Raw genomic sequence first — 25,828 nt, forward strand, 5'->3', positions numbered from 1 at the left:
TCAGAATAAAGAGCAATATTTATGACTGGAGTGGATCTTTAATAGTAATCCATGTAACACAAAACATAGATTTAATTCTAGTCTAATAGACATGTGGGCGTTTTGCAAAAAGCTCCAAATATAGAAATTTGATACGGGCGAGCAAATTAAGATAAGATTTGTTAGTTTTCCGCCCCCTGACGCCCTTCTTCAGGCGAGCGAATGTCCGCAGTGCGAATTAAATTTTCATCGAGTGCACCAGGATTGCGGTTTTGTTCTGGGCAAAAATTATAATTAAGGGCGATGGCGGCCTCGACGCTGCTTTTGCTCTTCTTGTGCTTCCTCAGTTTGAACATCGGAGGCGCGCAAAACCAAAAGCTGTGAGTTAAAAATTTTACAAAATTATGCAAAATTAAGAACAAGTAAAAACGAACAACGCAGGCCACGATTTCGAACGCAGAATGGAAATTTGAACATTTTGAGTGCGATCGACAAAAACATCACCTTAAAAACGTCCGGCTCGCAGAGTTACGTCAACATAAACGGCGAAAATTTTATTGGGCTCGTCTCAGAGGTGAATTCAAAAAAAGTGTAGAAAGTATAAATTATTTATTACAAAATTTGTAGGCAAAATCGGCGGTAACCGCGCTAAAAAAACTGAAAGAAAGTAAAATTGACGCAATGCAGAAATCGATGATTTTTTTGTCCGAGGAAATTTACAGGGACGGGGGAGTTTCCCAGAGAACCGACCTTCTCGAAGGACTCGTCGGCAATCTCACCAAAAATTTAGTAAATTAATTCATTCCACTTTGTTTTTCCTCTCATTTTGTTTCATTATTACTTGGATTAGACAATTACAGAGCAGAGCGTGGCTGGAGAATTCCGCACTCTCTCAACAAGGGTATAATTTTTTTTTTTAATATTGCTTAAAATTGATTTGTTTCTTGAATAGCTCAATGTACTCCAAAAACGTTTGGATATTACGGGAGGATATATGGGGGAAAACAAATGCAATAGATATACATGCAAGAACGGCGGGACCTGCGTGAGCTCTCTCAGAACCTTCTACTGCCGCTGCACTCCTGGTTGGGAGGTTCGTTATTACTTTTATTATTCAACTAAAAAAATTATTGTTTTCTGCGTGGTACATAAAATCCATGCTCTACTAATTTTATTTGCAAACTAAAATCTACACTCTTAAACATTAACATAAAAAAATAATATTTCCAGTAAATTATAAATAAATTACAATGTTTTTCTTCATAATTTCATTAAAGACCCTGTCCGGTCATTTGTGCTGCTCTCTCTATTCTGAAAGATTGCTAAATTTCGATCATTCTTGTTAAAAAACTATGTGAAAATTCCAAATTGTTGCGTCTCAATCAAAAGAAAACCTAAATACGAGTGATTCGCGCGAAAAAGTGTGAGAATTGAGTTGCCAATCAGATCCATCAGTTTGGTCCAAAAACTGCAGGATTTGGTCACATTGGCGCTGCGATCGCGTGGTTTGCCAAATTTTCTGCACAGCGCCGTGGGGCATTAGTGGCAAAATCAGCGATCGCAGCGCCAATGTGACCAAATCCTGCAGTTTTTGGACCAAACTGATGAATCTGATTGGCAACTCAATTCTCACGTTTTTCGCGCGAATCACTGGAATTAGGTTTTCTTTTGATTGCGACGCTACGATTTGGAATTTTCACCCAGTGTTTTCACAAGTTATAATTGAAATTTAGAGTTCTCCCTACATAAATAGAAATAAAAATAATCAGAGTGGGTCTGTAAATGCAAAAATGTTTTCAATATCAATTTTTACAAAAAAATTCACTTGAGAAGCCGAATTTTATTTCAATAGAAAGAAACTTTCGCCAATACAATTATTTTATTAAATAATTAATTAAAATAATAAATTAGGGTAGGCGTTGCATGGAGAACATAAACGAGTGTGACAGGTTCGCAGGAACAGACTTGGGCTGTCAAAACGGAGCCACTTGTAGGGACAAGCCAGGGAGCTACGAGTGAGCATTTCAAAATTTTCAATATTTTTCACATTGAACAAAATAAGGTGTCTGTGCGCCGATGGCTTTTCCGGCCTGCACTGCTCGCTGCATTCGCTGAGCCACTGTTTGAGCGCTTCGGCCGCCGAGTTGTGCGGCCACGGCACTTGCATCCCCCAAAGGGTGGCTGGCATGACCTTTTCCTGTCTCTGCGACCAGGTAAGTTGAAATTTCAAATTGTCGGCGGAGATTTAAAATTTTCGTTCGAAGGGTTGGAGGAAAAACGAGGTGACGGGGGCGTGCACGGAGGACGTGGACGAATGCGCCGCCCTGACCAGACCTGCCTGCTCAGTCAATCCGCATGTGCCGTGCATCAACACGCCTGGCGCCTTTCTCTGCGGCGCCTGCCCCACAGGTAAATATTGATTAATCATCCGATTTATATGAGGAATTTTTTAAGTGACAAGGAGGAAAATTTTATCCAAATTTTAATTAAAAAATAATTAAATATTTATATTTATGCTGATTTATGCTGGAGAGAAAATATTCTTTCTTGCCGGTAAAATATTTTAGCAAATTAAATAAGAGCATCACTTAAAATATTTCAAAATTGAAACTAATTATTTACCCTAAAAGAAGAAATTTGCGATGGAGGGTTCCTATGAACATTGTTTTATGATATAAATTGTTAATTAAGAAATGGTATTTAATTATTTAAGCATAAAAATTAGTTCTTTACTTATTAATTTACTAATTTTTAACAACATTATTCACACCTCTGGATTTATGGCCCCATCTAGCAGCCTTAACATGAAGGTTATTGTTTTTTTAAGGTACAAAATACGACTTTCACGAGAAAAGTATTCTAGGATATTAGAAATTTCAAATTATTTAGAGTATTCTGTAATTAGGGGATATTTCAAAGTTGATTTTATAGGAAATACATCATAATACATACATAATAACAGCAACTTCAATATTAAAATAAATCCTGAAAATACTATCCGCTCGACATGCGAGTTGGACAGGTTGCATAACCGTTTGCAATTTCAGGCTACACCGGAAACGGCTTTTACTGCAACGACATCGACGAGTGCCTCAAAAACAACGGAGCTTGCAGCGAAAACCCGAAAGTCGCATGCTACAATACAATGGTAAAAAATTTATTCAAAATCAGGGCAAATTTTAGAACAATAATTCAGGGTTCTCGTATGTGCGGCCCGTGTCCTCCCGGCTTCAAGGGTGACGGGGTGACCTGCACTGCCAGCAGACCGTGCGAAAACAACAACGGGGGTTGCCACCCTATGGCCAGATGCGTCGACAACCCCAGTAATATTTTAAATATAAATTTTATTTAAATAATAAAAAATTAATTTTAGATTTGGGGGCCGCTTTCGTGCAGTGCGTGTGTCCCCCTGGCTACCAAGGCATCGGTTTTGGGCTCGAGGGCTGCGTCAGGGCCGCTTCGGTCTTGAATGCGTGCACCCCCAACCCCTGCGACCACGGAGACTGCGTTTTGTCAAATTCGAATCTTTTCCACTGCAACTGTCATCCTGGCTACGCTGGCATGTCAAAACTTATGAATGAGATTATAAATAAATTTAATCAAATTAGGTCCGATTTGCGAGAATCCGATCATGGACGTTTGTCTCCCGAATCCATGTCAAAACGGTGGAACTTGCGTCCCCCAAAACGGAACATCGGCTTGCAGGTGCAACCAGAACTTTGCCGGCCCGCAGTGCCAATTCAGGAGAGCGAGTAAAAATTCTGATTTAAATTAAAATTGATTATTGCAAAAAAAAATCATCAAAGGTTGTGGTGGCGAAATTAATCAAGACAGCGGGTTGATCAAGTTTTCAACCAAGGACGAGCACTCTTACGCAGATTTAAACTGTTTGTGGCACATCATTGTGAACGGGAGCAAAATCATAAGTGGCTCTTTTTCCACTTTCCAAATTTCTCGCAGCCCCATCTGCACCAAGGAATGGGTTCAAGTAAATGGATGGAAAAACTAATTTTCAACCTATATTAATTGTTTTGAAAATTTAGATCCGAGACGGTCCGAGACCAACCTCACCTTCAATGGGGACTTTCTGTAAAGAAAACGCACCGCCGGCAAATTTCAGCAGCACAGGAAACTCGCTTGTTTTGTGGTACAAATCGCCGCAACACTCGTCCGAATCGAGTTTCACTTTTCAATGGTCTTCAAAGAATCCATGTGAGAAATATGTTATTAAAATTTTATGATAAATTAAATTTTTTCTGTATAATTTCAAAAGCGTGTGGAGGCATTTTGGCCGGTAAGGTCCGGGGAAAGATCAAGTCGCCTGGCTACCCTGAATCCTACCCTTTGAACAGCGACTGCGTTTGGCGGGTGAGGGTGCGACAGGGCAAGAGAGTGCGTATGATCTCTTTCAGCCCTGTTTTGCAGGAAAGTTCAAGCTGCGGCGACTACATTGAGGTAAGAAAATTTTCATTTTATATAATTAATAATCACGGTTGGGATATTAAAGATTCGCGACGGAAATTCAGCAACAAGCAGGTTGTTGAGCAAGATTTGCAAAGTATCATTCGCAACGCCAGTGACCTCTTCCGGCTCTCACATGTACATTCACTTCCATTCAGACAATACGACAGTTGGAGCCGATAGTGTATTTGAAATCACCTACATAGAAATCAACGGTTTGAAATATTTCTGTTTCTCCAAATCAAAACACAAATAAAAAAATTTGCATCAAGGTTGTGGTGGGATTTACACATCTGAAAAGGGAGAAATCACTTCGCCCAACTATCCTGGATTGTATTCTGGCTTCTTTCACTGCGAATATTTGATCCAAGTGCCCATAAACGAGCGTATCAAAGTTTTTTTCAACGATTACACAATTGTACCGGCGGTCGGTTCAACAGATGGGTGCGAATATAAAAGTCTTGAAGTAATAAATTTCATTAACATAATTTTGTATTAGTAACAAATTAATGAAAATAAAAATCTCCGCAGATAAGGGAAGGTTCTAACGAGGACAGTCCATTGGTGAGCGAGTTGTGCGGCGAATCTAATCCCGCCCCGTTCATATCAAACGGAAATGAGCTGCTTTTCATCTTTAAAACAGACACGTTTTTTTCGGTCACTGTTTTTAAAATCAAATACGAATCTGGTACATAATCACTTTGAATAAGTTTGCATGTTAATTAATTTAAATTACATGAACAGTGTGCGGAGCAGTTTTAACAGAGGCAAGCGGAATGTTTTCGTCTCCAAACTATCCAGATAATTATCCCAACTCAAACACGTGCGTTTTCAAGATCGAGCAACCACTGCATAAGTCCATCATTCTCGATTTCCTCGACTTTGAGCTTGAACACCAGACCAACTGTGGCCAAGACTACGTAGAGGTTTGCTGGGTTTCTTTGGGTGAGTCCCAATATCACATAAATGATTCTCGCGCAATGATTCTGGCAAAACGATTGTTGCGCCTCGAAAAATAATTCTCGAATGTGGCGAATTTCCATTTAAGAATATTTGTATTAAAAACAAAATTCTAAGCTTATTTTAACTTTATATAATGGATGAAAATTAATTAATGATATGATAAATTCATTTAATTCTTTATATTTGGGTCCACTGTAATTTTTAAAGAAAAAAAAACAAATGATTTCTTATTAATAGATCCGCTAAAATGTTTATGTTCATAAATGAATATTTTTGTTAAATAACTCCAAGCAACACATTAATTTATTATAAAATTAGGCATAATTAATTAATGCTTAATTTTTATTTATAAATTTTCCACATTAATTTATTATTTCACAAAATAATTTACTTATTCTCCATTCGATACAGTGATGAGTCATGATTACAGCAAAAAAAACTGTACAGAAAAAGCTGAAAATACAACTTAAAATAAACATTTTTATTTGTTTTTTTCAAAAAACAACTTTTTAAAAGGTACTATTTAGTATTAACGACTCTCCTTATTGATAAATTTCAGCCCGAAATTTTTCAACCGCGATTTTTTTGGATGCATGGCCACACTAGAAGATGATTCCATGAAAGAAAATATAGGGTCCATGGGATTAATCTTAACATTTGGTTTTTTGAAATTTAACATTGCGTCTTATGGGAATTTTTACGTTTTCCCAATTTAAAAAAAAAAATCGGCCGGAATTTTTTAGCTCAAAAGTTAATAATTTACAATTTAAATACTGCTAAACAAAACTATAAGATAAAATTTGGGTGTTCATGGACAGAAAAATTAATCATATCCGAATATTACTCTTATGGAAAATTTGCTAGAGCCTCCTCTCCTTGTGTAAGGAGGAGCCCTTAAAAGCTTGTCTTTTATATTTTTATTTTTCTAAATTTATTATATAACTTTTTAAAACATTTAAAAATGCTATTATAATTCCGTTTTTTAATTCAATGGAAATTCAATTCATCAAAGTCGAAAATCATTTCACCATTTCTCTGATATTGGGACCCACCCATTCAAGAAGAGCAAGCAATAGTAAAAAAGTATTCATAGATCAGAGACGGCGATGATGAAAATTCGCAATTAATAGGCAGGTTTTGCGGACTAATTAGCAGGAAGCCGCCAGTCACCTTTTCCACGCGAAATCACCTGTGGATTAAATTCAAAAGTGACGGGAGCACAACCTTTAAAGGATTTGTGGCTAATTACTCTACCGTTGACACAAGTATATATTCTTCACTAAAATTTAAATAAAAATATAGCAATAATTTATTAAAGGCTGCGGAGGCATTTTGACCAACAACACTGGAGAAATAACTTCCAGAAATCAAGGCGTCGTGTGCACCTACGTTATCCACGTGCAGAGTGGTTTGGTGATTAACCTGAACTGGAGAAAGGTTTGGAGCAGCATCTCCAATCCTGGATCGCATTGCATCTCCAGCACCAGCAACTACATTCAAGTTTTTGACAATTCGACAGGCCGAGAAATCGGAAGGTGTTTTTTTTCTCTTCAATTTTAACTGAGCCAAATTAATTGAAATTTATATTTCAGATTTTGTGGCGGCAACCGACTTCCTCAAAGTTTTACTTCTCAAGGAAATATGATCACAATTGTGATTAACCAGACAGTTTCATTGTCGGACGCGGAATTTGATCTGTCTTATAAGACAATACAGCAGTCAGAACGTGCGATAAAATAATTTTTCCAGCTTTTTTTGTACTGAAGTCTTTTTCAGTTTGTGGAGGAATTTTTTCCACCGCTTCCGGAGCGTTTGAGTCTCCAAACTATCCAGATAATTACGGAATCAACTTGCGTTGCATTTACATAATCAAAGTTGAAAATGGCCAGCAAATAAGTCTCAACTTCACAATTTTCCACCTCGAAAATTCATCAAAATGTAGTTTTGATTTTGTGGAAATTAGGTTTGAAATTTTTCTATAAAATTTTAAAATTAATTGGAAAAAATTAATAAAAGATATAAAAAGATAATAACATTATATAGAAACGGTCCGAGTGGAACTTCTCCTCTGATTGGAACGTTTTGCGGCAGAACGAGGCCTCCAGTGATTTTGTCTCAAACCAATTCATTGTGGATCAGATTCCACACCGACGACATGGTCACTCGCAAAGGATTCAGAGCAATATGGGACGCCGCCTCTTCAGGTGTGTTTTTCATTTCATTTCATCTCCCAGGAAGTTCCAAGCACTTAAATCTTCTGCAGGTTGCGGCGGAATCCTGAGGTCGCCCTCAGGGCATATCGAGTCTCCAAACTACCCTCAGCCTTATGGGGTTAATTCAGAATGCATTTGGAAAATTTACACCAGCAAGGGCAACAGAATTAAACTATCTGTCGAGGACATTGACGTTGAAAAAGCAGACGAAAAAAATGCCTGCGACGACTTTGTTGAGGTTATTATATATATTTCTACCAAAAGTCTGTTGGTAAGTGGGCTCAAAAAATTAAAATTATGTTTTCTTCAGTTCAGAGACGGCGACTCCTTAAACGATCTGCTGCTGGCCAAACTCTGCAATTCCAATGTCTCCAGCAGACAAATAAACTCCACTTCAAATTCGCTTTGGATCATGTTCAGGACTGACGCCTCCGAGGCTGGGCGAGGCTTCAGCTTAAGATACGACACAGGTTTTAATTGTGAAATCATTAGGGAATATATTTCAAATTTTAAAATGGTCTAGAGTGCAGCAACCACCTGACGGGATATAGGGGAGTGATTGAGAGCCCCAATTTCCCTGGTGACTACCCGCACAATTCAAACTGCATGTGGGTTATTTCTGCTCCTCTGGGAAACAAAATCAACGTTTCCTTCTCCCATTTCGTTCTGGGAAAAATTGGAGCAAATTGTTCTGTTAATTATATTCAAGTAAATGCATTAAAAAGTTAAATCAATGTGAATTAAATTTTCTATATTTGCTTTTCAGCTAAGGAACAGAAGACGAGATTATAATGATAAGCACGATTTGATCGGAAAGTATTGCACAAGTGAGGATCAGCCAGGAATAATAACGTCCAAAGACAACATCCTATTTGTGGATTTCGTCACAGACATTAGCGTTGCTCTTTCAGGCTTTAGGCTGGAGTGGATTGTGCATGGTTATAAAAATTTATAAAATTGAAATTATGCAAATTTAAACCTTTTTAAACACTTACTAGGTTGCGGCGGAAGATTCGAAGCACCCTATGGAACTCTGCAGTCTCCAAACTATCCTAAAAACTATCCCGAAAACACCGAGTGCTTGTGGGAAATTGCTGTGGATTGGGGAAAGAGCGTCGAACTTGTCATTGAAGACATGCATTTAGAATATTCTTACTACTGCAATTCTGATTACGTTAAAGTACACATTATTGCATTATAATATATTCTTAAACACATTCCAAATGCAATTTTTTAGGTGTTCGGAGGACCAGATCGTAAATCTCCACTTTTGTTGCAAACATGCTCAATGCACGAAAGAGTTCAAAGGGTTTTGTCACCGGGAAGATACATGACGGTCTACTTCAAGAGTGGTTATAGCCGCAACAGGAGAGGGTTTTCTGCATATTTCAGAGAGCTGCCAACAGGTTTTTGTCTCTTTTTGTTAGTACAAATTTTAAGTCAAATTATTCCAAGGCTGTGGTGGCCAGATCAACGGAAAGAGAGGTCGTTTCGTCAGCACCAGTTCCACCGATCAATATTTTCCTCAAAATGCCGTGTGTAATTGGCTCGTTTCTGTGGATGCCAATTTCAGGGTGAGCCTCAATTTCATCGAATTTCACGTGCCAATGGTGGGAAATTCGTGTGAAAGACAGTACGTTGCGGTGAGACCAAAAAATTAAATATGAGAAATATTGAATTGCATTTTGCAATAAATAGGTTTGGGATGGTAGCAACGACAAAGGGGCTCCATTGGCAAAGCTCTGCGGGGGAATGAACACTTCACCCATCATTTCAAATTCCAGCTCTCTCTTGGTCAGAATGGTCACTTCCAACGAAACAAAAGTGAGAGGATTCGAAGCCAATTATCAAATGGTTAGCAAGTGCAAATTTTTATCTTAATTGTGAACTGAGATGTTCAACACTGAACAGACTTGTGGAGCAACCATTGAAACCTCAGGAAGCGGCTTTTTGAATAGCATAGAGACGCAGGAGAAACCTTCCAACCCATGGGCTCTTACCAATTGCACATGGATAATTATTTCAAAGAATCCAAGTACAGAGCAAATCGCATAAAATTCCAAAAAATTTATTATAACTTGCATGAAATTGTTAGCATCGAGAGTAACGTTATCTATGACGCACTTAAATGTGGATGAATTATATTCGATCAACAAGTCCAATTCATGTTTAACGCAGTTTGTGGAGGTCCACGACGGAATCGGTTTATCGGCTCCATTGATTGGAAAATACTGCGACAGCAAAATCCCGCCACACATAGTCAGCAATGGCCAGGCATTGACAATCAATTTTGTCACTTACGGCTATAATTTTAAGCGAAATCATTTGATTGCTTCTTATTCGGTCGAAGACATAGGTAGATGTGTAATTAATCAATTTTTAACTAAATAAGTCACATTAAGAACCTCTGCAGCGTGCGGAGGAACGTTGACTTCCGAGGAAGGATCGTTTGCTGCTGCCGGCTACCCAGGAAGCTACAAACTTAACTCGGAGTGCATTTGGATACTTGGAGCGTCCCCAGGTGTGCTTTCAACTAAAAACTTCAACTACTTAATTTAAATTTTTACTGATCGACGAAAAAATTGAAAATTTGAATATTCAATATTAAAATTTAAAAGCAAATTTGAATAAGTTGAAGATCATCGTAAATAATATTCCTGCTATGTTAAATCGTTTTTAAATTGATAATATTGTGGGAAAAGTGTGTGACCGCACACTGGCTCGATCCGACGTAGCTTGGTCTTCTAATGTGGAGGAGGCTATGCTCTTGTACTTCGCACTTAGCTGAGCGGGCTACGCCGGTGGACATAGGTTAGACTGAATGGTAGTGTGTGTTGTGTTGTTGTGGATTCGGCAGAGATCGCCACAATTTATGGAAACCAAAAAATGGGGTTGACGAAGCCAATAAGATTGTTGATTGAAATCGAAAACCTGTCTTCACTGTTGTAGGTAAAATATACAAATTTTATAAATTGTAATGAGAAATGAGAAAAAGAAAATAATATAAATTTTATTATGTTATTAGACACCATTGTCGATTTACTTCTTTATCTAAAACCAATGATTCCACATCGCTCGTTATTACTGCTATAGAGTATTTTAGTTTAGAATTTGGATTTATATTATATTTTTCTCTGACTCAAAAACGGGCGGAAAAACGAATGGCGTGGTCAAAATCAAGATCCCCTCAGCCGTTTTGGAGATATTGGCGTCTGAAAATCGAGTTTTTGGTACTTCCTCCTTTGAATTTACCAGTCGCTGCAACAATCGAAAATAAGAGACTGTCGAGTGCGGATTTGGCTGATCCCGACTTGGGTCACGTTAGGTCGTCAAAAGTAAATGAAAAATTAATCAAAGTGAATAAAATTTTGGAAAATAAAAGTTAAAGAGTTGCTTAACACGGCCCTTTAAATTAAATTATTTAATTTTCACGGACACCTGAGATATAGAAGGGTTTGCTAAGAGTAGTGCCATTTGATAAATAATTTTTTTACAAACAAAAACTTAATGGAAAAGTTGTAGCCAAAGACATGTTCTTTCTTTTTTGCATTGGAAAATTTTGCGTAAAAATTTTTATTATCCCTGAAAAAATGAAATAAATTTGAAATTTATATTTTTAAACAAGAAATAAATTTTTAAGATTTTTTCTGAGATAGCCAATCGATTCAGCATGTATTCATTAGTCTATGACTAAATTTTCATCAAAAAATTCGCAGCCGTTAATAAATAATGCTCAAAATACTCGAATAAGTCGTGTTATTGAAAACAGCCAAAAGAGGTGTCCTTGGACTTTAAGCTATAATTTATTAACGGCTGCGAATTTTTTGATGAAAATTTAGTCATAGACTAATGAATACATGCTGAATCGATTGGCTATCTCAGAAAAAATCTTAAAAATTTATTTCTTGTTTAAAAATATAAATTTCAAATTTATTTCATTTTTTCAGGGATAATAAAAATTTTTACGCAAAATTTTCCAATGCAAAAAAGAAAGAACATGTCTTTGGCTACAACTTTCCCATTAAGTTTTTGTTTGTAAATAAATTATTTATCAAATGGCACTACTCTTAGCAAACCCTTCTATATCTCAGGTGTCCGTGAAAATTAAATAATTTAATTTAAAGGGCCGTGTTAAGCAACTCTTTAACTTTTATTTTCCAAAATTTTATTCACTTTGATTAATTTTTCATTTACTTTTGACGACCTAACGTGACCCAAGTCGGGATCAGCCAAATCCGCTATCGACAGTCTCTTATTTTCGATTGTTGCAGCGACGGGTAAATTCAAAGGAGGAAGTACCAAGAACTCGATTTTCAGACGCCAATATCTCCAAAACGGCTGAAGGGATCTTGATTTTGACCACGCCATTCGTTTTTCCGCCCGTTTTTGAGTCAGGGAAAAATCTAAAATAAATCCAAATTCTAAACTAAAATACTCTATTCTTAAGTTTATTCTGTTTTGTGAAGATTAAAAAAACTTGAACTTTTTTACAAAAATAAAAAAAAAAAATAAATAAAACAGTTAATGTTTCCCGCGTGAAAATTGTTTCTCATTATTGCCCGCTGTATCTTTTTGTAGCAAAATTCTGTTCAGTTGGATTTTCATTAAATGTTCATTAGGTATACCTACTGCTTTTTTTTTTGGGCAAATTATTTTGAATTCTCGTATGTACTTATGTAAATTCAAGCAGATTTATTTTCTCTCAGAACTTATTAAATTCAAAAATTATTGAATGATAACAATAAATAATCAAACTTATTTGAAAAATTTTTTAATATGGTAAATAAGAAACTAGCAATAATAAAAATTTAGAAACTAGTGATTAAATCTTCCACATTTTGTATTGATTTTATAATTTTATTTTTCAAATCAAAATTGAGAAAAAGGAATTTATTGTTTTAATAGTTCCTAGTACATACATAATTTGAGATTAATTGAAAAGGAATGAAAATTCTACTATATATTTTTTATATTTTATTGTTCCACCAACACAATGAACAACAAATTAAAATTGTTTCAATAAAAAAAACTGAAAGTTATATTAAAGGTCTTATTAGTCATTTGAGCAGTCTCTATTTACAATGATTATAGTACTTTGATATATTATTAGTTGATCGCTATTTTTGTGTCTATTTGTCATATTAGTTCTTTATATTGATTATTTTTTAGTTTTTAAATGTTACACACAGAGAATCCAGAGAATGAATAGTATTTTCAACCAAATAAATCATGTGCAAAGCAAACCGTCGCTGAAATCAGCGTGCAGCTTGTTGTAAAGAATGATATTTAAATTATTTTTGATTAATTTAGTTTGAATTATAACATTAAAATAAAATTTAGAAATAATGCTTATGCTGTTAACTTTTTCCATTATTTGATTTTGCAGGAAATTTTATGAAAATGACCTTTTCAATGTTTGACTTGGAATCGAGTGAAGGCTGTAGCAATGATTATCTGGAGATAAGAAAAGGAACCACGGCAGAAGATCCTTTAATTGGCGTATACTGTGGCAGTAACATTCCAAATAACATCTCGATCAGCAGCAAACTGTGGATAAAATTTAAAAGTGACGACCAGACCGTCGGCGCTGGCTTCTTAGCACACTATTCTCTAGGTAAGGTTAAAATATTCAAAATGATTTGAATAAAAATGATAAACTTTTAGTGCACGGAGGTGAATTTACGGGAGATAAGGGCACAATTACGAGTCCAATGTATCCTAGGCTATACCATAACTCGGGCATATTTTGGTGGCGCATCATCGTCAGCACAAAAAAGGTCATTCGGTTGGTGGTTAAGGAATTTGTTGTTCGCTCGTTTTACTGCAATTTTGAGGTACTTTGGTTTATAAAACTTTTCAAGGCGTACTCATAGTATATCTTATAAGATATACGATGGCAGGGATCAGAATGCACCACGATTGGCTAAAATTTGCAAACAACCCGATACAAGCCCGATCTTCGTGTCCACAGGAAATGTCATTTTCATAAGTTTCAGATCCTACTTTGCAGGATATAGCTCTTTGTTTATGATAGAATGGACGGCTGAGCCTAAAATACCCGAGATCAATGCCTCAACCGTCCCCCTTGGTACAAAGAGGAACGTTTTTTATTATAGAAATATGTTAAATTTTCCTCCAGGTTGCGGCGGTGCCAACGGATTAACGAACGGGAGCTTTGAATTCACCAGTCCTGGCTATCCAGGTGGCTACGCAAATAATCTGAGATGCGAGTGGCTATTCGAGGCTGCACCTGGTTATCACGTAGCCCTCTATTTCAACGCTCTCAACGTTGAGCAGTCGAGAGAATGTACCTTCGACGCCGTTGAAATTTACTCAGGTGAACAAGAAAATTAAAACATGTGGATTTTGTATGTATAGGAATGCTTTTAAGGGTCAAAACTTTCAAATGAGTGGACACTTCTTGAAAAATACTGCCACCCCAATGCGACCCAAGTAAATGGCGTGCACTCCGCTGACAGGATCATGAAGGTTGTCTTCAGGTCAGACGCGATGAGAAACAAAACAGGATTTTCTGCCACCGCAGTTTCGGGCAAGTTTCTAATTAATAATGAATTTGAAAATCTTAATTTTCTTTCAAAGTTTGCGGAGATTATTTAGATGGGCCGAGTGGTGCCCTCAAAATTTACAATTTGACCCAGCCTATGCTGAGATTAGCTACAACTTGCGAATGGAATGTAACTGTCCGGGAAGGGAGGACGATTAAGGTTGAAATAAGTCAAATCAACATAAGTAATGATAGGCCAGGATGTCCTGAGGAATTCTTAATGGTATTTTTCCAAAAAAACCAAAATACAAATTCGCTGCAGAAATTTTTTTATTTGTTCAGCTTCGAGGTTTGGTGAAAAACAACTCTGACTCGAGTACTCGAAAATATTTTTGCGGAAATCTGCCTCCAACCGGCATATTTGAGACAATAGGAAACGTACTTTTCGCAGAGTTCAAAGTCAGAAAAAACAACGTGAAGGTTTGCCATTCAAAAGCGTTGCGATTTTGAAAGTAAATTTTTGACTCAGAATGGTTTCACTCTGACGTGGCAAGAAACTTCCTCCAACTGCGGTGGTCGTTACACACTTACGGAGGAAAGTACAATCAATTCCATGACAATTGCATCGCCCAACCATCCAAATCCGCCGCCCACAAACACCGAGTGCGAATGGATTTTCTTGGCTCCCGCAGGGAAAAGGCTGAGGATTGACTTCAACGAACCCATTCAAATGATTTACTCGCGATTGTATACGGCTTAGAAGTTTTTTTTAACATATTGAAACTTTAAATTGCTTGGACAGGTGTGCAGATTCTTACGTTCAGTTTTTCGATGGAGGGACTGCAATCGCGGCGAGTTTGGGCAAATTTTGCTACAACAACCCAAATTCAATTTTGACTTCCGACAACGCACTTTTTGTGCGCTTTGTCACCACGGCCGCCGAACCGGGGAAAGGATTTAAAGCGGACATCAGAATCGGTTTGTGTATTTTGGAATATTCAAGATTTTATATTTTTGAAGAAATTCAAAGCAAATATTTGATTTCTGATCAGAGAATTACTGATATTAATGAATTTCCAGTTATGTTCTGCAGTAATTTTGGTTTCTGATCACGAATCAATATAATTCACAATTATAATTAATATACAATTAAAGATTTGGAACCTTTTTTAAGAAATTTAAGGAAAGGTTTTTCTCTACAGATGAGTGTGGTGGGACTTTCACAACCGACTACAACGCAACGATCGAAGTGCCTGAGAAAAACGACAACTTGGCAAAAGTATGCGTTTGGAGAATCTTTGCTTCGGAGGGAAGTTTGATTAGCTACACTTTTGACTCGCTCAAAATTGAATCGACTGGAGAAAATTGTTCATCTGATTATGTAGAGGTCAGAGAGACACTGAGAACGGGCACCAACAACAACTCCTTAGTGGCGCAGTCGCTCACTCATCCGAGATATTGCGGATCGGCAGAGAACAAAACCTGGGTCAGCACTCGAACAGACGAGTTAATACTAAAATTGAACTCGACCAGGGGCATTGGCAAGGCGGCGAAAAGATACTTCAAATTAACATTTAAAGTCACGCAACAAGGTATAGAAATATTTTACGAAACGTTAATTTATAAAAATTATTTAAAATATAAAATTTAAAGCACTCTAACAAAAAAAATTTTTTATGAAAAAAAACTCCGGCTTCTTCAGCAAATATATTGTTCCTGCATGATAAATAAAATCCTTGCTATACTAGTTAAGGTTGCAGATTCATGATTCATGAGCTGTTAATATGAAATAAGCTGACATTTAAACAATTTTAAACTTACAATAAAGTAAACAATTAAAATTTTAAATCCCCAAATCAGTTTTGATCAGTCTTCCATCGGGAGAAGCGGTACGCACCTTTACCCATTTCACAATTTTTTCAGCTTGTTGAATTTGTTTGTAAATTTTATTCTTAAAATTGAACCAATTCCAATATTTTGTACTGATTAAAAGTTGGGGAGAAAAATATTAATTTTTTTTTTCATTTTTTTTTTTTAATATAATTTGCATGTTAATTTCCACAACTTATATAGAACCTTAAAAATTTTTAATTTTGAGTCAACCCGTTTGGCTGTGACGCTCGGCAGGAAGCCTAGTTTAAATTGTGGCAGGCGCTTAATTATAGTAAAATGTTTTAGTTTTTTTTTTTTTATTATCTCTCCTCAGATTGCGGGGGCGACATCATTGCACCTGAGGGCGAGATTACCAGTCCAGGTTACCCAGGGAAGCAATTCAGACTTCATGCTTGCCAATGGGTCGTCACGGTGCCCATGGGGCGGAGGGTTAAAATTGAATTCATCGATTTGGACCTCGGAGAATCAAAAAGCGGTTGCATGCAATGGCTTTCGGTAATTTTGCTCCTAATTATATCCTCGATCCCTTTTTATGATCTCAAAATTTTAGATTTCTAATGACCGCTTGGGCGTTTTTCCGATCGTATTTTACTGCGGCGGGAGCAATCCAACGGAAGTTTCGTCATCGAGCAACACAGTGATGATCGAGTCGCTGACCGATGTCAAGCACAGAGGATTCAAACTAAAATTTTCCTCAGATCTCCCGACAGGTTTGTATAGTTTTCTATTTCAAATTCCAGATTTTTTATGTAAAATTATTTCAGTTTGCGAAGGCAGCATTAAGCAAAACACTGGATCACTGAGTTTTCCTAAAGTCAACATGTCATCGATTTTTTGCGAATGGAATCGGATAAGGGGTCTTTCTTCGCCAGAAGGCACATTTGCCATCACCGTGCATAACATCACCAAGAATGACCAGCAGGAATATCCATGCGCTTTGTCAATTGAAACGGGTATGCAAGTTTAATATTTTCAAAAGTTATTCATTTGCATATATTTAAAAATGCACTTTCAATTTGTAATTTTGCAGAAGATTTGCTTATTGCCCAAATTTGCAAGGCGATCAGCGCCCCCCAAATCGTGACCAGCCCTTTCCGGTCCACGAAGATAACGGCGAGGCAAGGCAACGCCAACAACCGTGTAGACTTCAACATCTGGTACCAATTTTACGAGTGCGGTGGTTTGCTGTGGGGTCCAATGGAAAACATTTCCTCGCCCGCCAACATGGGAATGGAGTGCGCGTGGAGCCTCCTTTATGATACAAGCGGACAGATCAATGTAATAATTTCCTTATATTGCTGAATAACAGAGAAACGATTCTCGAGAAAAGATTCTCGCGCAAGGGTTCTCCAGGAACGATTCTTTAGTTGAATTTTAAGGCAGAAAATGTTCCTGGAGAATCCTTGCGCGAGAAGCTTTTCTCAAAAATCTTTAAGAGACTCGTTTCTCTGATATTCGGACCCACCCATATTCTTCACTTTGAAATTCTAGCTGACGTTCGTCGTGTTCAATTTCACGTCAGACTGCTCCGAGCAGTACCTCAACATTTACAACGGACCTTCGTCGAGCCAACCGCTCATTGGCCGTTACTGTAAAGAAAATCTTCCACCTGCCAGCATTTTGGGGCAATTTAGCGGGCTTTACGTTGAGTACCACGGCTCAAAAAACGTCAACAACGCAAGCCAATTCCTTCTGAGCACAATGCTGGTCCCAACAGGCAAATAAAATATTGTTTTAAAAATAATCTTCATTAAAAATTAAATTTTTGTGTGTTAATTTGCAGGCTGCGGAGGGATTTTCCATGATCACACAGGCCTAATCGAGTCTCCCAGGTACCCGAGTTTGTACCCCAGCAACTCTGAATGCAACTGGGAGTTTGTTGTAGAAGAAAATTATAAAGTGGGCTTGAAGTTCATCAAAAGGTTTTACATCGAGGCCAGTCCAGGATGCACCAAGGACTATTTGGAGGGACGCATAGTTTTTTTTTTTTTTAATTAATTTTATTTCCTTTCGATTTTTATTCTTTATTTATATTTTCAGGTGTTTGATTTTGTCGATGGTGTTTGGAAGTCTATGGGCAGACTATGCGGGCGGGAATTTCCCACACCATTTAACTCGTCCTCAAACCGGATGAAAGTTTTGTTCCGCAGTGATAACTCAACTACCGGCGATGGCTTTGTGGCAAGTCTCTTATTTTCAGACATTAGTGCAAGAACCAATTTAAAAAAAATTATATTTGATAAAAACAAAAAGTTTTCTTTTTAATAAATAAAAGAAATATTTAATTCATTTGAATGATTGATATCTTTCATTTCAGTGGTTAAAAAAAAGTGTATATTAATAAAATATTTGGTTTTTAAGCTGACATTTTATTTTCAAATATAATTAATCGTTTTTTCATTCTGTTAATAGTTCAGTTTGTTTATAAAATTTTGTGCTATAGGCGATTTGGAGTGCGAACTGTGGCGGAGTAATTACGGCCAGCGAGGGGTACATCACGTCTCCAGAGTACCCCAACAATTATGGAAAATTCCTTAGCTGCGAATACAAAATTTCCGCGCCCAAAAAGGCCATCATGTTCACCTTCCTTGACTTCAGCCTTGAACGGGGTAAGAAATTTTCAAAAAATGAAACCACATCTAGAGAGTTGATAAAAAAATCGCCAGGATACCAAGCAGGCTGCCTTTACGACAATGTGACCGTTGAGAAATTTTCGCCCGACACTGTCCCCATCCATTCCACGCAAGTCTACTGCGGACAAGACGCCCCTCCGGATGGCGTGTCCATGAACAGCCTGACCATCAAGTTGCAGACCGACAAGTGGACAGGAGACAGAGGCTTCCGCATGCACTACTTCATAGGCGGTTTGGATTGTTAACTTGATTGTAAAATTATTATTTGTCCAAGCATTTGCACAGATTGTGGAGGCGACATAAATAAAACGAGGGTTTTGCAACCGAGCCTCTTTGTGGCTGAAAACATCAGCGAAATAGTCTGCGATTGGCGAATTTTCGCCCCAGAAAAACAAAACATACTATTGAGGTGAGTTCAGAATTTTTTCCGGCTAAATATAATTACGAGATTCTTGCCTAGGTTCGAGGAAATCAACCTCAAAAGAACTACTAGATGTCTTTTAAGTTCGATCCAGCTTTTCAACAGCACGTGGGCCGACCCAAAAGCGAAGACGGCGGAATTTTGCGGAAACGTGACCGAAGATCAGAGGGTTTTCGTTTCCCAAGGCAGCGTCTTGACTCTGAGATGCTTCATGAAGCACACTTACATGATGCAAAATCCGTTTTCGGTCGGGATTTCATTCACTTACGGTGAGGAATGTTTTTTTTTTAAATATTTAAAAAAAAAATGCATGATTCTTCATTATTAAATAAAACAAAAAAATTGTGAACTTTTATCTATCAAAAAGAAAACTTCTTCTCCTTTTCGAATTTTGATTTCTTTAATTTGTGTTTCAAAAATTTTAAAGATTAGTTACCTTACTTATAGAAATGTATTTAAGGGTTGAAAAACTTCTAGGGGATAAAATTCAAAAACTGAAAAGCCGCTGCTAAACGCAAGTTGTAAAAAAAGACATTATTGAGATGAAAAATTGAGCTTTTTCTTTGTTGAAATATTCTTAAATTTAGGTATTAAAAAATTTAAAACAGAAAGATTAATTTTAATATTTTGTATTATAAAGTCAATTTTTTTTTTCTTTGTAAAAATATTATTATATTGGTTTCTGCACTCAATTAATATTCTCAGTTTTAAAATTATTTCAATCTTTTAAAATTTTTAAGAGCAACTTTTAATAGTGGCTTTTTCAAATTTTTTAATAAAAAAATGTGACAGGAGAGAGTGTTGGTTGTGGTGGTCAAATCACATTAAGTTCGCAAAGGACGATCGGTTCGTACTCAAGTCGAGGAGTCGGAGGCGCGTACGAAAACATGCTGGACTGCCGGTGGATCGTCAAAACCGACTCAGGTCAGGCGATCAAAATTTCCTTCAACAGCTTTGCCGTCAAGGACTGCGACCAAAGCCTGACCAACGCGAGCTGCGATTGCGACTTCCTTGAGGTAGTTTAATTATTACAATTTGATCCAAATTTCTCTTTTTAATACAAATTCAGGTACGAGACGGCCTGAGCCAATTTTCCTCGTTGCTCGGCCGCTTCTGCGGAAACAAACTTCCCAGTCCGATCACTTCCTCTGGAAATTGGTTGTACGTTCGGTTCGTGAGCGACGACTATGAGAGTGACGTGGGTTTCCAGGCCGTTGTCAAAAAACAGACAAGTAATTTTAAATTTTTTTTTTATATAAGTTTTTCCTTAACTTTTGTTCGAAGCGGTTTGCGGGCCGCAAATCCTCACGGTGGACGACACGTTGCGCGAACTGACGTCGCCAGGGTACAACTCGAGCCTCACCTACCCTGCCAATGTGAGGTGCAGGTGGAAAATGCGCGGCAACGAAAACAGGCGAATCGACATTCACCTGACGCAACTCGACTTGGAAACTTCCACCGGCTGCCAAAATGACAGTCTCGTCATCACAGAAAACGCCGTAAAATCTTTGTTGCCTATGAAATGTTTCATAAAATCATTCCTTTTCTTTAAAGGAACCGAGTGAATTTGACCAAGTGGTTCACACAGGACTCCACGTGCCTCGTCCAATTTATAATTTTATGGTACTATGGGCTTGAAATTATAGCATATAGTGTTGAAAAAACATTGAATATCTTTAAATCATAAGAATATAATATTAAGATTATAAATGCAATTTTTACTAAATGTTTGCAAAATTATTCACAAAATTTCTTGCAACAAATTTTTAATAGCTTATTTACTTTTATATTTTAAAAAGACATTTTATTTAATATTTTTTATTCAGAAGAATATAAAAAACTCCGCAAACTTCGGCAATTTTACGGTTTAAAAATTGCTACTTTGAATACCACAAATAAATAAGATAATGTGCAGATACTTTATGATCACTCTTCGGATTAAAGCCGCAAGCAAGCGCCAACCACGAGTCTATTTACTGCGGGAAGGGTAACTTCTTGGACTGGTACTCACGGACCAATGCGGTGGACGTGATTTTTTCTACGAACAACGCAGTGAGTGGCAAAGGTTTTAAACTGCAATACCAATTCGCACGTAATTATGAACTTTTTAAAGTGAAAAAACCGAGAATATGTTTAAAATAATTCATTTAAAGACTGCAGTCGAAATTTCACAAAGGAGTTTGGCAGAATCCACTACCAAGGCAGGATCAATGACAATTTCAAAGGCGACTGTTCCATTTTGATCACCACGGAACCCAACAGGACCATCGCCTTGTACTTTTCCGGACTCTACTCTAACAAGAAAAGCCCTTTGTTGAACGAAACTTCGTGCAGCAATTTCTCAACATTGAGGGTAATTTTATCCTTACTTTAGAGGTTTTTATTTTGAATTCATTGTAATTTTGTTTAAATTTAATATTAATTACTATTAGAATTAATTTTTTGTATTTATCATTAGGTTTACGACGGCGATTCCAAATCGGGCAACATTTTAGCCGAATATTGCGGAGTATTCACTCCGAATCCTGTATTCTCCACAGGGCCTACTTTGCTGATTTCCGTGAATCAAAAGTCGAACTGGTACCAGGAGATTTTCGACGCCACCTACACAACTTCGGATAAAGGTTTTTAATTACATCAAGTTTCCATTTCAGTCCGTTGGTCTTGATTTTCAAGATTAAAATGGTAAAATTAATTTGTTAGAAACAGGCAAAATGTAGATTTCCAATGTTGAAAATTTGAAATTTTAATTTGTTTTCTGTGCATCGGTTTTCTTGCTCACTTTATGAATCTACGTTAAATTTCTTTTTTAAAGTTTTTTGTTTTTTTCTCGTGTTTATTTCTCAGGTCGTGGTTGCGGAGGAATTGCGCGAAACGTGGTCGGAAGCGTGACCAGTCCGCTCTACCCTGGCAAAATCGCGACCTACGATGAGTGCGTTTGGGAAATCACGGTCCCTGAGGGTTCTTATGTCGGAATCATTTTCACAGGTTTGTCAATTTCCACGAAATTATTTAATCTCTTTCCGATTTCTAATCAAAAATCAAACTCTTTTGCAAAATTTCGGAAATTACTTAAAAAATTTATTGATTTTTAATTAATCGGTTTCCATTTCTTTAGCTTTTAATCTCGGCCCGAAAGAAACCTGCAACACGGATCATTTGAGGATTTACGAGATGAGCAGCTCAGACGGACGAGAGGTTTTTCGAACTCAGTTGTGCGGAGATGTAAAACGAAAATTGATCTCGTTCGGATAAATGGATAATATTTTCCTACCTTTTTCAGGACATGCCGGCGCAATTCACGGCCAACTCCAACTCCATTCGCCTCAAGTACACGTCCAGCATCCACAACGCAGGCACTGGCTGGAATCTCCATTTTGCTGCGAAAAAAATTAGCAACTGAATATTAACATATTGTATAATAAAGCATTATATCAATATCTTAAGCTGCATGGAAATGTGTAGGAAAAACAAGTTATAATAATTATTAAAAAGTTAGTCAACAGGATTAAAAAAGTTGAATATGTTTTTTTTATTAATCCTCAAATTTAGAAACAAAAGAGGAGTGAGTTTTTTCTGATTCGAGTTTGGGAACGTTGAAGATAATTACATAATGCTTTATAATTAAGAGAAAATTTACAAAGAAAGTTCTGATGCGAATAAACAGCTAAGCGATTTGAACACAGGAACAAAATAGAGCAAGTATTGAGCTGCCGCTTTGCGGGTGGAGGGGAATGAAGTGTCGCGCCAGTTGCATAACTTCCAGGCACTTTGCTTCAAGAGCACCGTAAACTCGCTGCTCCAACTGGAGCGCTCTGAAAGCTGTTGGCTTTTGTGTGAAAAACTTCGCAACTTCTTGTTGGAATTTGCTAGTCTCTTTTCGACGTACAAGTAAAAATAACAAAAAGTTGAACTTTTCCTTCAACATTCAAAAATAAAATTATTTAAAATATTTACGATACTTATTTAATGCAGAATATTTATGTTTATCTGCCCAAATTGTTAAAAATAAAATACTTTAAGAAAAAACAATTATACTATTGAAATTTTTGGAAAAAATTTATCTCTGTTGATTGATTTATTTACTTCGATTGGATTTTTTTTTTAATATTATTGCACATTTTCTAAGTTGAAAAACTAAATTTAAGCAAAAAAAGTCAAATGAAAAATATTTTCCAAATCTATTAAAGAAAAGACAAATCGATGTAAATAGTTAAACAACTTTTATCTTTCGTTGTTTTTGAAGCACAAAATTTTCAAAGGACTCGCGCTGCGTGTAACGGACACGGACGGAGAGAGAGAGAGAAGAAGCATGGTGTTGAGCAGAGTCTGAAAATCCGCTGCCTTTTTGTGAGAGCAATTAAATGGGCGGGCTTTGAGAGTACATGGTGGCCGCCGACGTACAGCACGGCGGACGCAGACGGACGCAAAGGAGGCTAGATTAGATACGAGTGCGCCTTGCCGAGTGTTTACTTTGGCGGTTCGTCCAGCGTGCGATGCTGAGCGCGTGTCCCGAAGCAGCCCCCGACCGCCCCCGCGTCCTCCGCCCTTCGCCCCAGGTCGCCATGTGCCCTCCGAGGGCCTGAGTGTCCCGCCCTGAAGCCGCATTCCAACTTCCAACGAGCTCCCAGCTTTCCGCCTGCCTTCAGAGATGGAGGTGAGTACGCCGGTGCTGCCCTTTTCGGGTCAGCGGGGGTCGCAATTAACCCCAGCAATTTGCCTCAGCTGATAACTGTCCTATTTATTTTCTTCTTCTCTTAATTCGTAGCGTTTAGCACATAAATTTGAATATTCTTTTAAGTTTGCTTCTAAAATAAGAAAAAAATTAGACAAAATTTGCTAATTTTCAAAAATTTCAAGCCAAATATTTGATCAAAAGACGGTCTTGATTTGATTAATAAAATTAAAATTCTGCTTGTTAAGTTTTCCCTACTTTTAGTAAGATGAATAATATTGGAAAGAATCTAAAAAATATTGCCCATTAAAAGATTCGAAATTCAAGTTTACAAATTGATATTAATTTTCAAGTAAATTATAATTATTCAATTATAATCCTGTGTACAAATTTGCTATTTCAAAGCAAACTATTGTTATTTGAATAAAGATTTTCTGAAAAAATCCTTTCTTATTTTACTTAAATTCTTTTGTATTCCTTCCAGAGAAATTTAATTTAATTTTAAGAAAAAAAAGAGAAAGCAGTGGACAGATTAAGACCTCTTCATTGGTATTTTTTTTTTTTTTTTTATAATTATTGGACATTATTTGTAAATTTCAACCATTATTGTTGCTTTTAACGACTTGGTGTTCTTGTTTCAATTGACTCTTTAATTAAATTTTTAAACTTCATCAGATGTTTTCATTCCAGAACACAAGATTGAACAAAAATACTGAATTTTAAAAGGAATTAAAAATTGATTTTAAATATAATACAATATAAACAAAGTTCACTTTAAATGAATATTGTTTTAAAAAAGAAATTTTTCAATCCCATTTTTTTTGCATAATTTTTTAATATTGAACTGAATCGATCAAATCTGGCTTCTTTCTAGCTGTTCATTATTCAGTGTCTAAATCAACGTCCAATATACCTAATTTTCGTGTTCGAGAAGGTCAGGGGCGCGCAAGATGGGCGTGTTTTTCGATGTGAGATGCTCACTCGCCGCTAATGCATATGTATTTTCCCCGGGCCCTTGTTGAATAATGTATTGTAATACGTACGCAATTTACACAATACCCATCACAGTGATGCACATATTCACAACTTCACACGCGGCGCTGCTGCCGTAATACAATTTTCCTCCTGCATGCAAATCACTTGTCAGATGGAAACACACATTCAATGGAGTGAGTGAGAGAGAGAAGCGCCTGATTGTCAGGTTTGCGTTTCAATAATGACCAATTCAATTGTGACACCGCAAAAACTGCTTTGAATGATCATCTCAATGAAGCTATTTTTAAATTCGGAACCATGAAAGGGGCCAAGTTCAAGCGCTATGAAGATGCTTTTAAAAAAATAAATAATTAAATTTATTTTTTTTAAAGCATCAGAAAAGGAAACAATTATTTTTATTTCTCCAGTTTTAATTTCCTGTGAAAAATTGGTGATTTTTGATTACGAAATAAGTGACAAATAAGATTTTTTTTTAATTTGTTTGTTTTTCAGCTGAAAATAATTTATTCAGACTATTTCTGAAAATATATTTTAAAAAAAGGCATAAAAAGTTGAAAAAAAATTTAAAAATGTGGCAATTTTTATTGGTTCAGCAGGTTAAGAATTATTTTTGTCATCAAATAATAAGTTATTTTAAGTTCTTCCGTAATTTCAATTTAAACACGTCAAAAGATAAAGTTTCATTAATTTCAGTTTGTTTAAAAAAAGGTTCAAAAAGCTGATCCCTTCTTTTCTTCATTCTTGAATATATAATTTTGTTTTTACATTTGTTATAACTTCAATTTTTTTTAATAATTTCTATTTTGAGCTATTTTCCTTCTGTACAAATTACAAAAGCTAGACGGCGGTCGGCGAGGGTGTCAAATGCTACAAATTTAACCCCATCCGCACGTTCGCAGACCCCGCACGTGCGCCCTCGTCGCCGGCTGGTTAGCAACATTTTCGGGGTTGAAAGGCGAGATGCATAATTGGGGCTCGGGTTGCATTAATAGCGCGGCATGTGCTCCCTGCGTTCGTCAACACAAAAGCCACCCTCACTCGCGAGAGCTGCCAAAAATTGCCTAATTAACTGACGCGCATTATTAGCCG

The 25,828-nt window shown here is 36.8% G+C and overlaps 2 protein-coding genes across 2 annotated transcripts in view; both read left to right on the forward strand.

Moving 5' to 3' along the window:
* The first annotated feature begins 218 nt into the window (after window positions 1-218).
* Window positions 219-22,560, forward strand: LOC132194055 (cubilin-like). Its single transcript, XM_059615112.1, has 66 exons — window positions 219-359; window positions 421-553; window positions 607-768; window positions 830-880; window positions 932-1,072; window positions 1,891-1,994; window positions 2,042-2,192; window positions 2,244-2,388; window positions 3,027-3,127; window positions 3,176-3,302; window positions 3,353-3,538; window positions 3,588-3,731; window positions 3,786-3,967; window positions 4,023-4,191; window positions 4,253-4,434; window positions 4,487-4,655; window positions 4,713-4,906; window positions 4,972-5,128; window positions 5,185-5,366; window positions 6,497-6,668; window positions 6,722-6,938; window positions 6,996-7,129; window positions 7,180-7,366; window positions 7,447-7,607; window positions 7,667-7,854; window positions 7,927-8,086; window positions 8,140-8,324; window positions 8,383-8,554; window positions 8,615-8,796; window positions 8,854-9,022; window positions 9,072-9,259; window positions 9,315-9,470; window positions 9,528-9,651; window positions 9,712-9,972; window positions 10,030-10,137; window positions 13,003-13,230; window positions 13,281-13,450; window positions 13,503-13,704; window positions 13,756-13,953; window positions 14,008-14,166; window positions 14,217-14,404; window positions 14,464-14,601; window positions 14,651-14,868; window positions 14,924-15,099; window positions 15,324-15,713; window positions 16,328-16,509; window positions 16,565-16,724; window positions 16,779-16,967; window positions 17,045-17,292; window positions 17,506-17,731; window positions 17,798-17,980; window positions 18,053-18,195; window positions 18,458-18,623; window positions 18,681-18,878; window positions 18,933-19,056; window positions 19,108-19,337; window positions 19,861-20,084; window positions 20,138-20,300; window positions 20,353-20,567; window positions 20,623-20,691; window positions 21,013-21,160; window positions 21,222-21,421; window positions 21,527-21,692; window positions 21,916-22,056; window positions 22,187-22,293; window positions 22,352-22,560. Exons 1-66 carry the CDS (start codon window positions 283-285, stop codon window positions 22,469-22,471), a joined length of 11,190 nt encoding a protein of 3,729 aa, XP_059471095.1. The 5' UTR covers window positions 219-282; the 3' UTR covers window positions 22,472-22,560.
* Window positions 22,561-23,479: 919 nt separating this feature from the next.
* LOC132193819 (transcription factor Sp9) overlaps window positions 23,480-25,828 on the forward strand; it is a 30,777-nt gene continuing 28,428 nt past the window's right edge. The window contains exon 1 of the mRNA XM_059614725.1: window positions 23,480-23,725. Within this exon, the coding sequence (XP_059470708.1) occupies window positions 23,720-23,725 (6 nt within the window). The 5' untranslated portion in view covers window positions 23,480-23,719. The remainder of the gene's footprint in view (window positions 23,726-25,828) is intronic.

Source organism: Neocloeon triangulifer, unplaced genomic scaffold (genome assembly GCF_031216515.1).
Source record: "Neocloeon triangulifer isolate White Clay Creek 2 clone unplaced genomic scaffold, ASM3121651v1 ptg000005l, whole genome shotgun sequence".
NCBI lineage: Eukaryota > Metazoa > Arthropoda > Insecta > Ephemeroptera > Baetidae > Neocloeon > Neocloeon triangulifer.

Excerpts from the sequence above, each read along its gene's own strand:
- LOC132194055 (XM_059615112.1), top strand. The coding sequence starts at position 283 with ATGGCGGCCTCGACGCTGCTTTTGCTCTTCTTGTGCTTCCTCAGTTTG. Across the intron at positions 1,995-2,041 it reads GACAAGCCAGGGAGCTACGA|GTGTCTGTGCGCCGATGGCT; the intron begins GTGAGCATTTCA and ends GAACAAAATAAG. Across the intron at positions 9,023-9,071 it reads TTTCAGAGAGCTGCCAACAG|GCTGTGGTGGCCAGATCAAC; the intron begins GTTTTTGTCTCT and ends AATTATTCCAAG.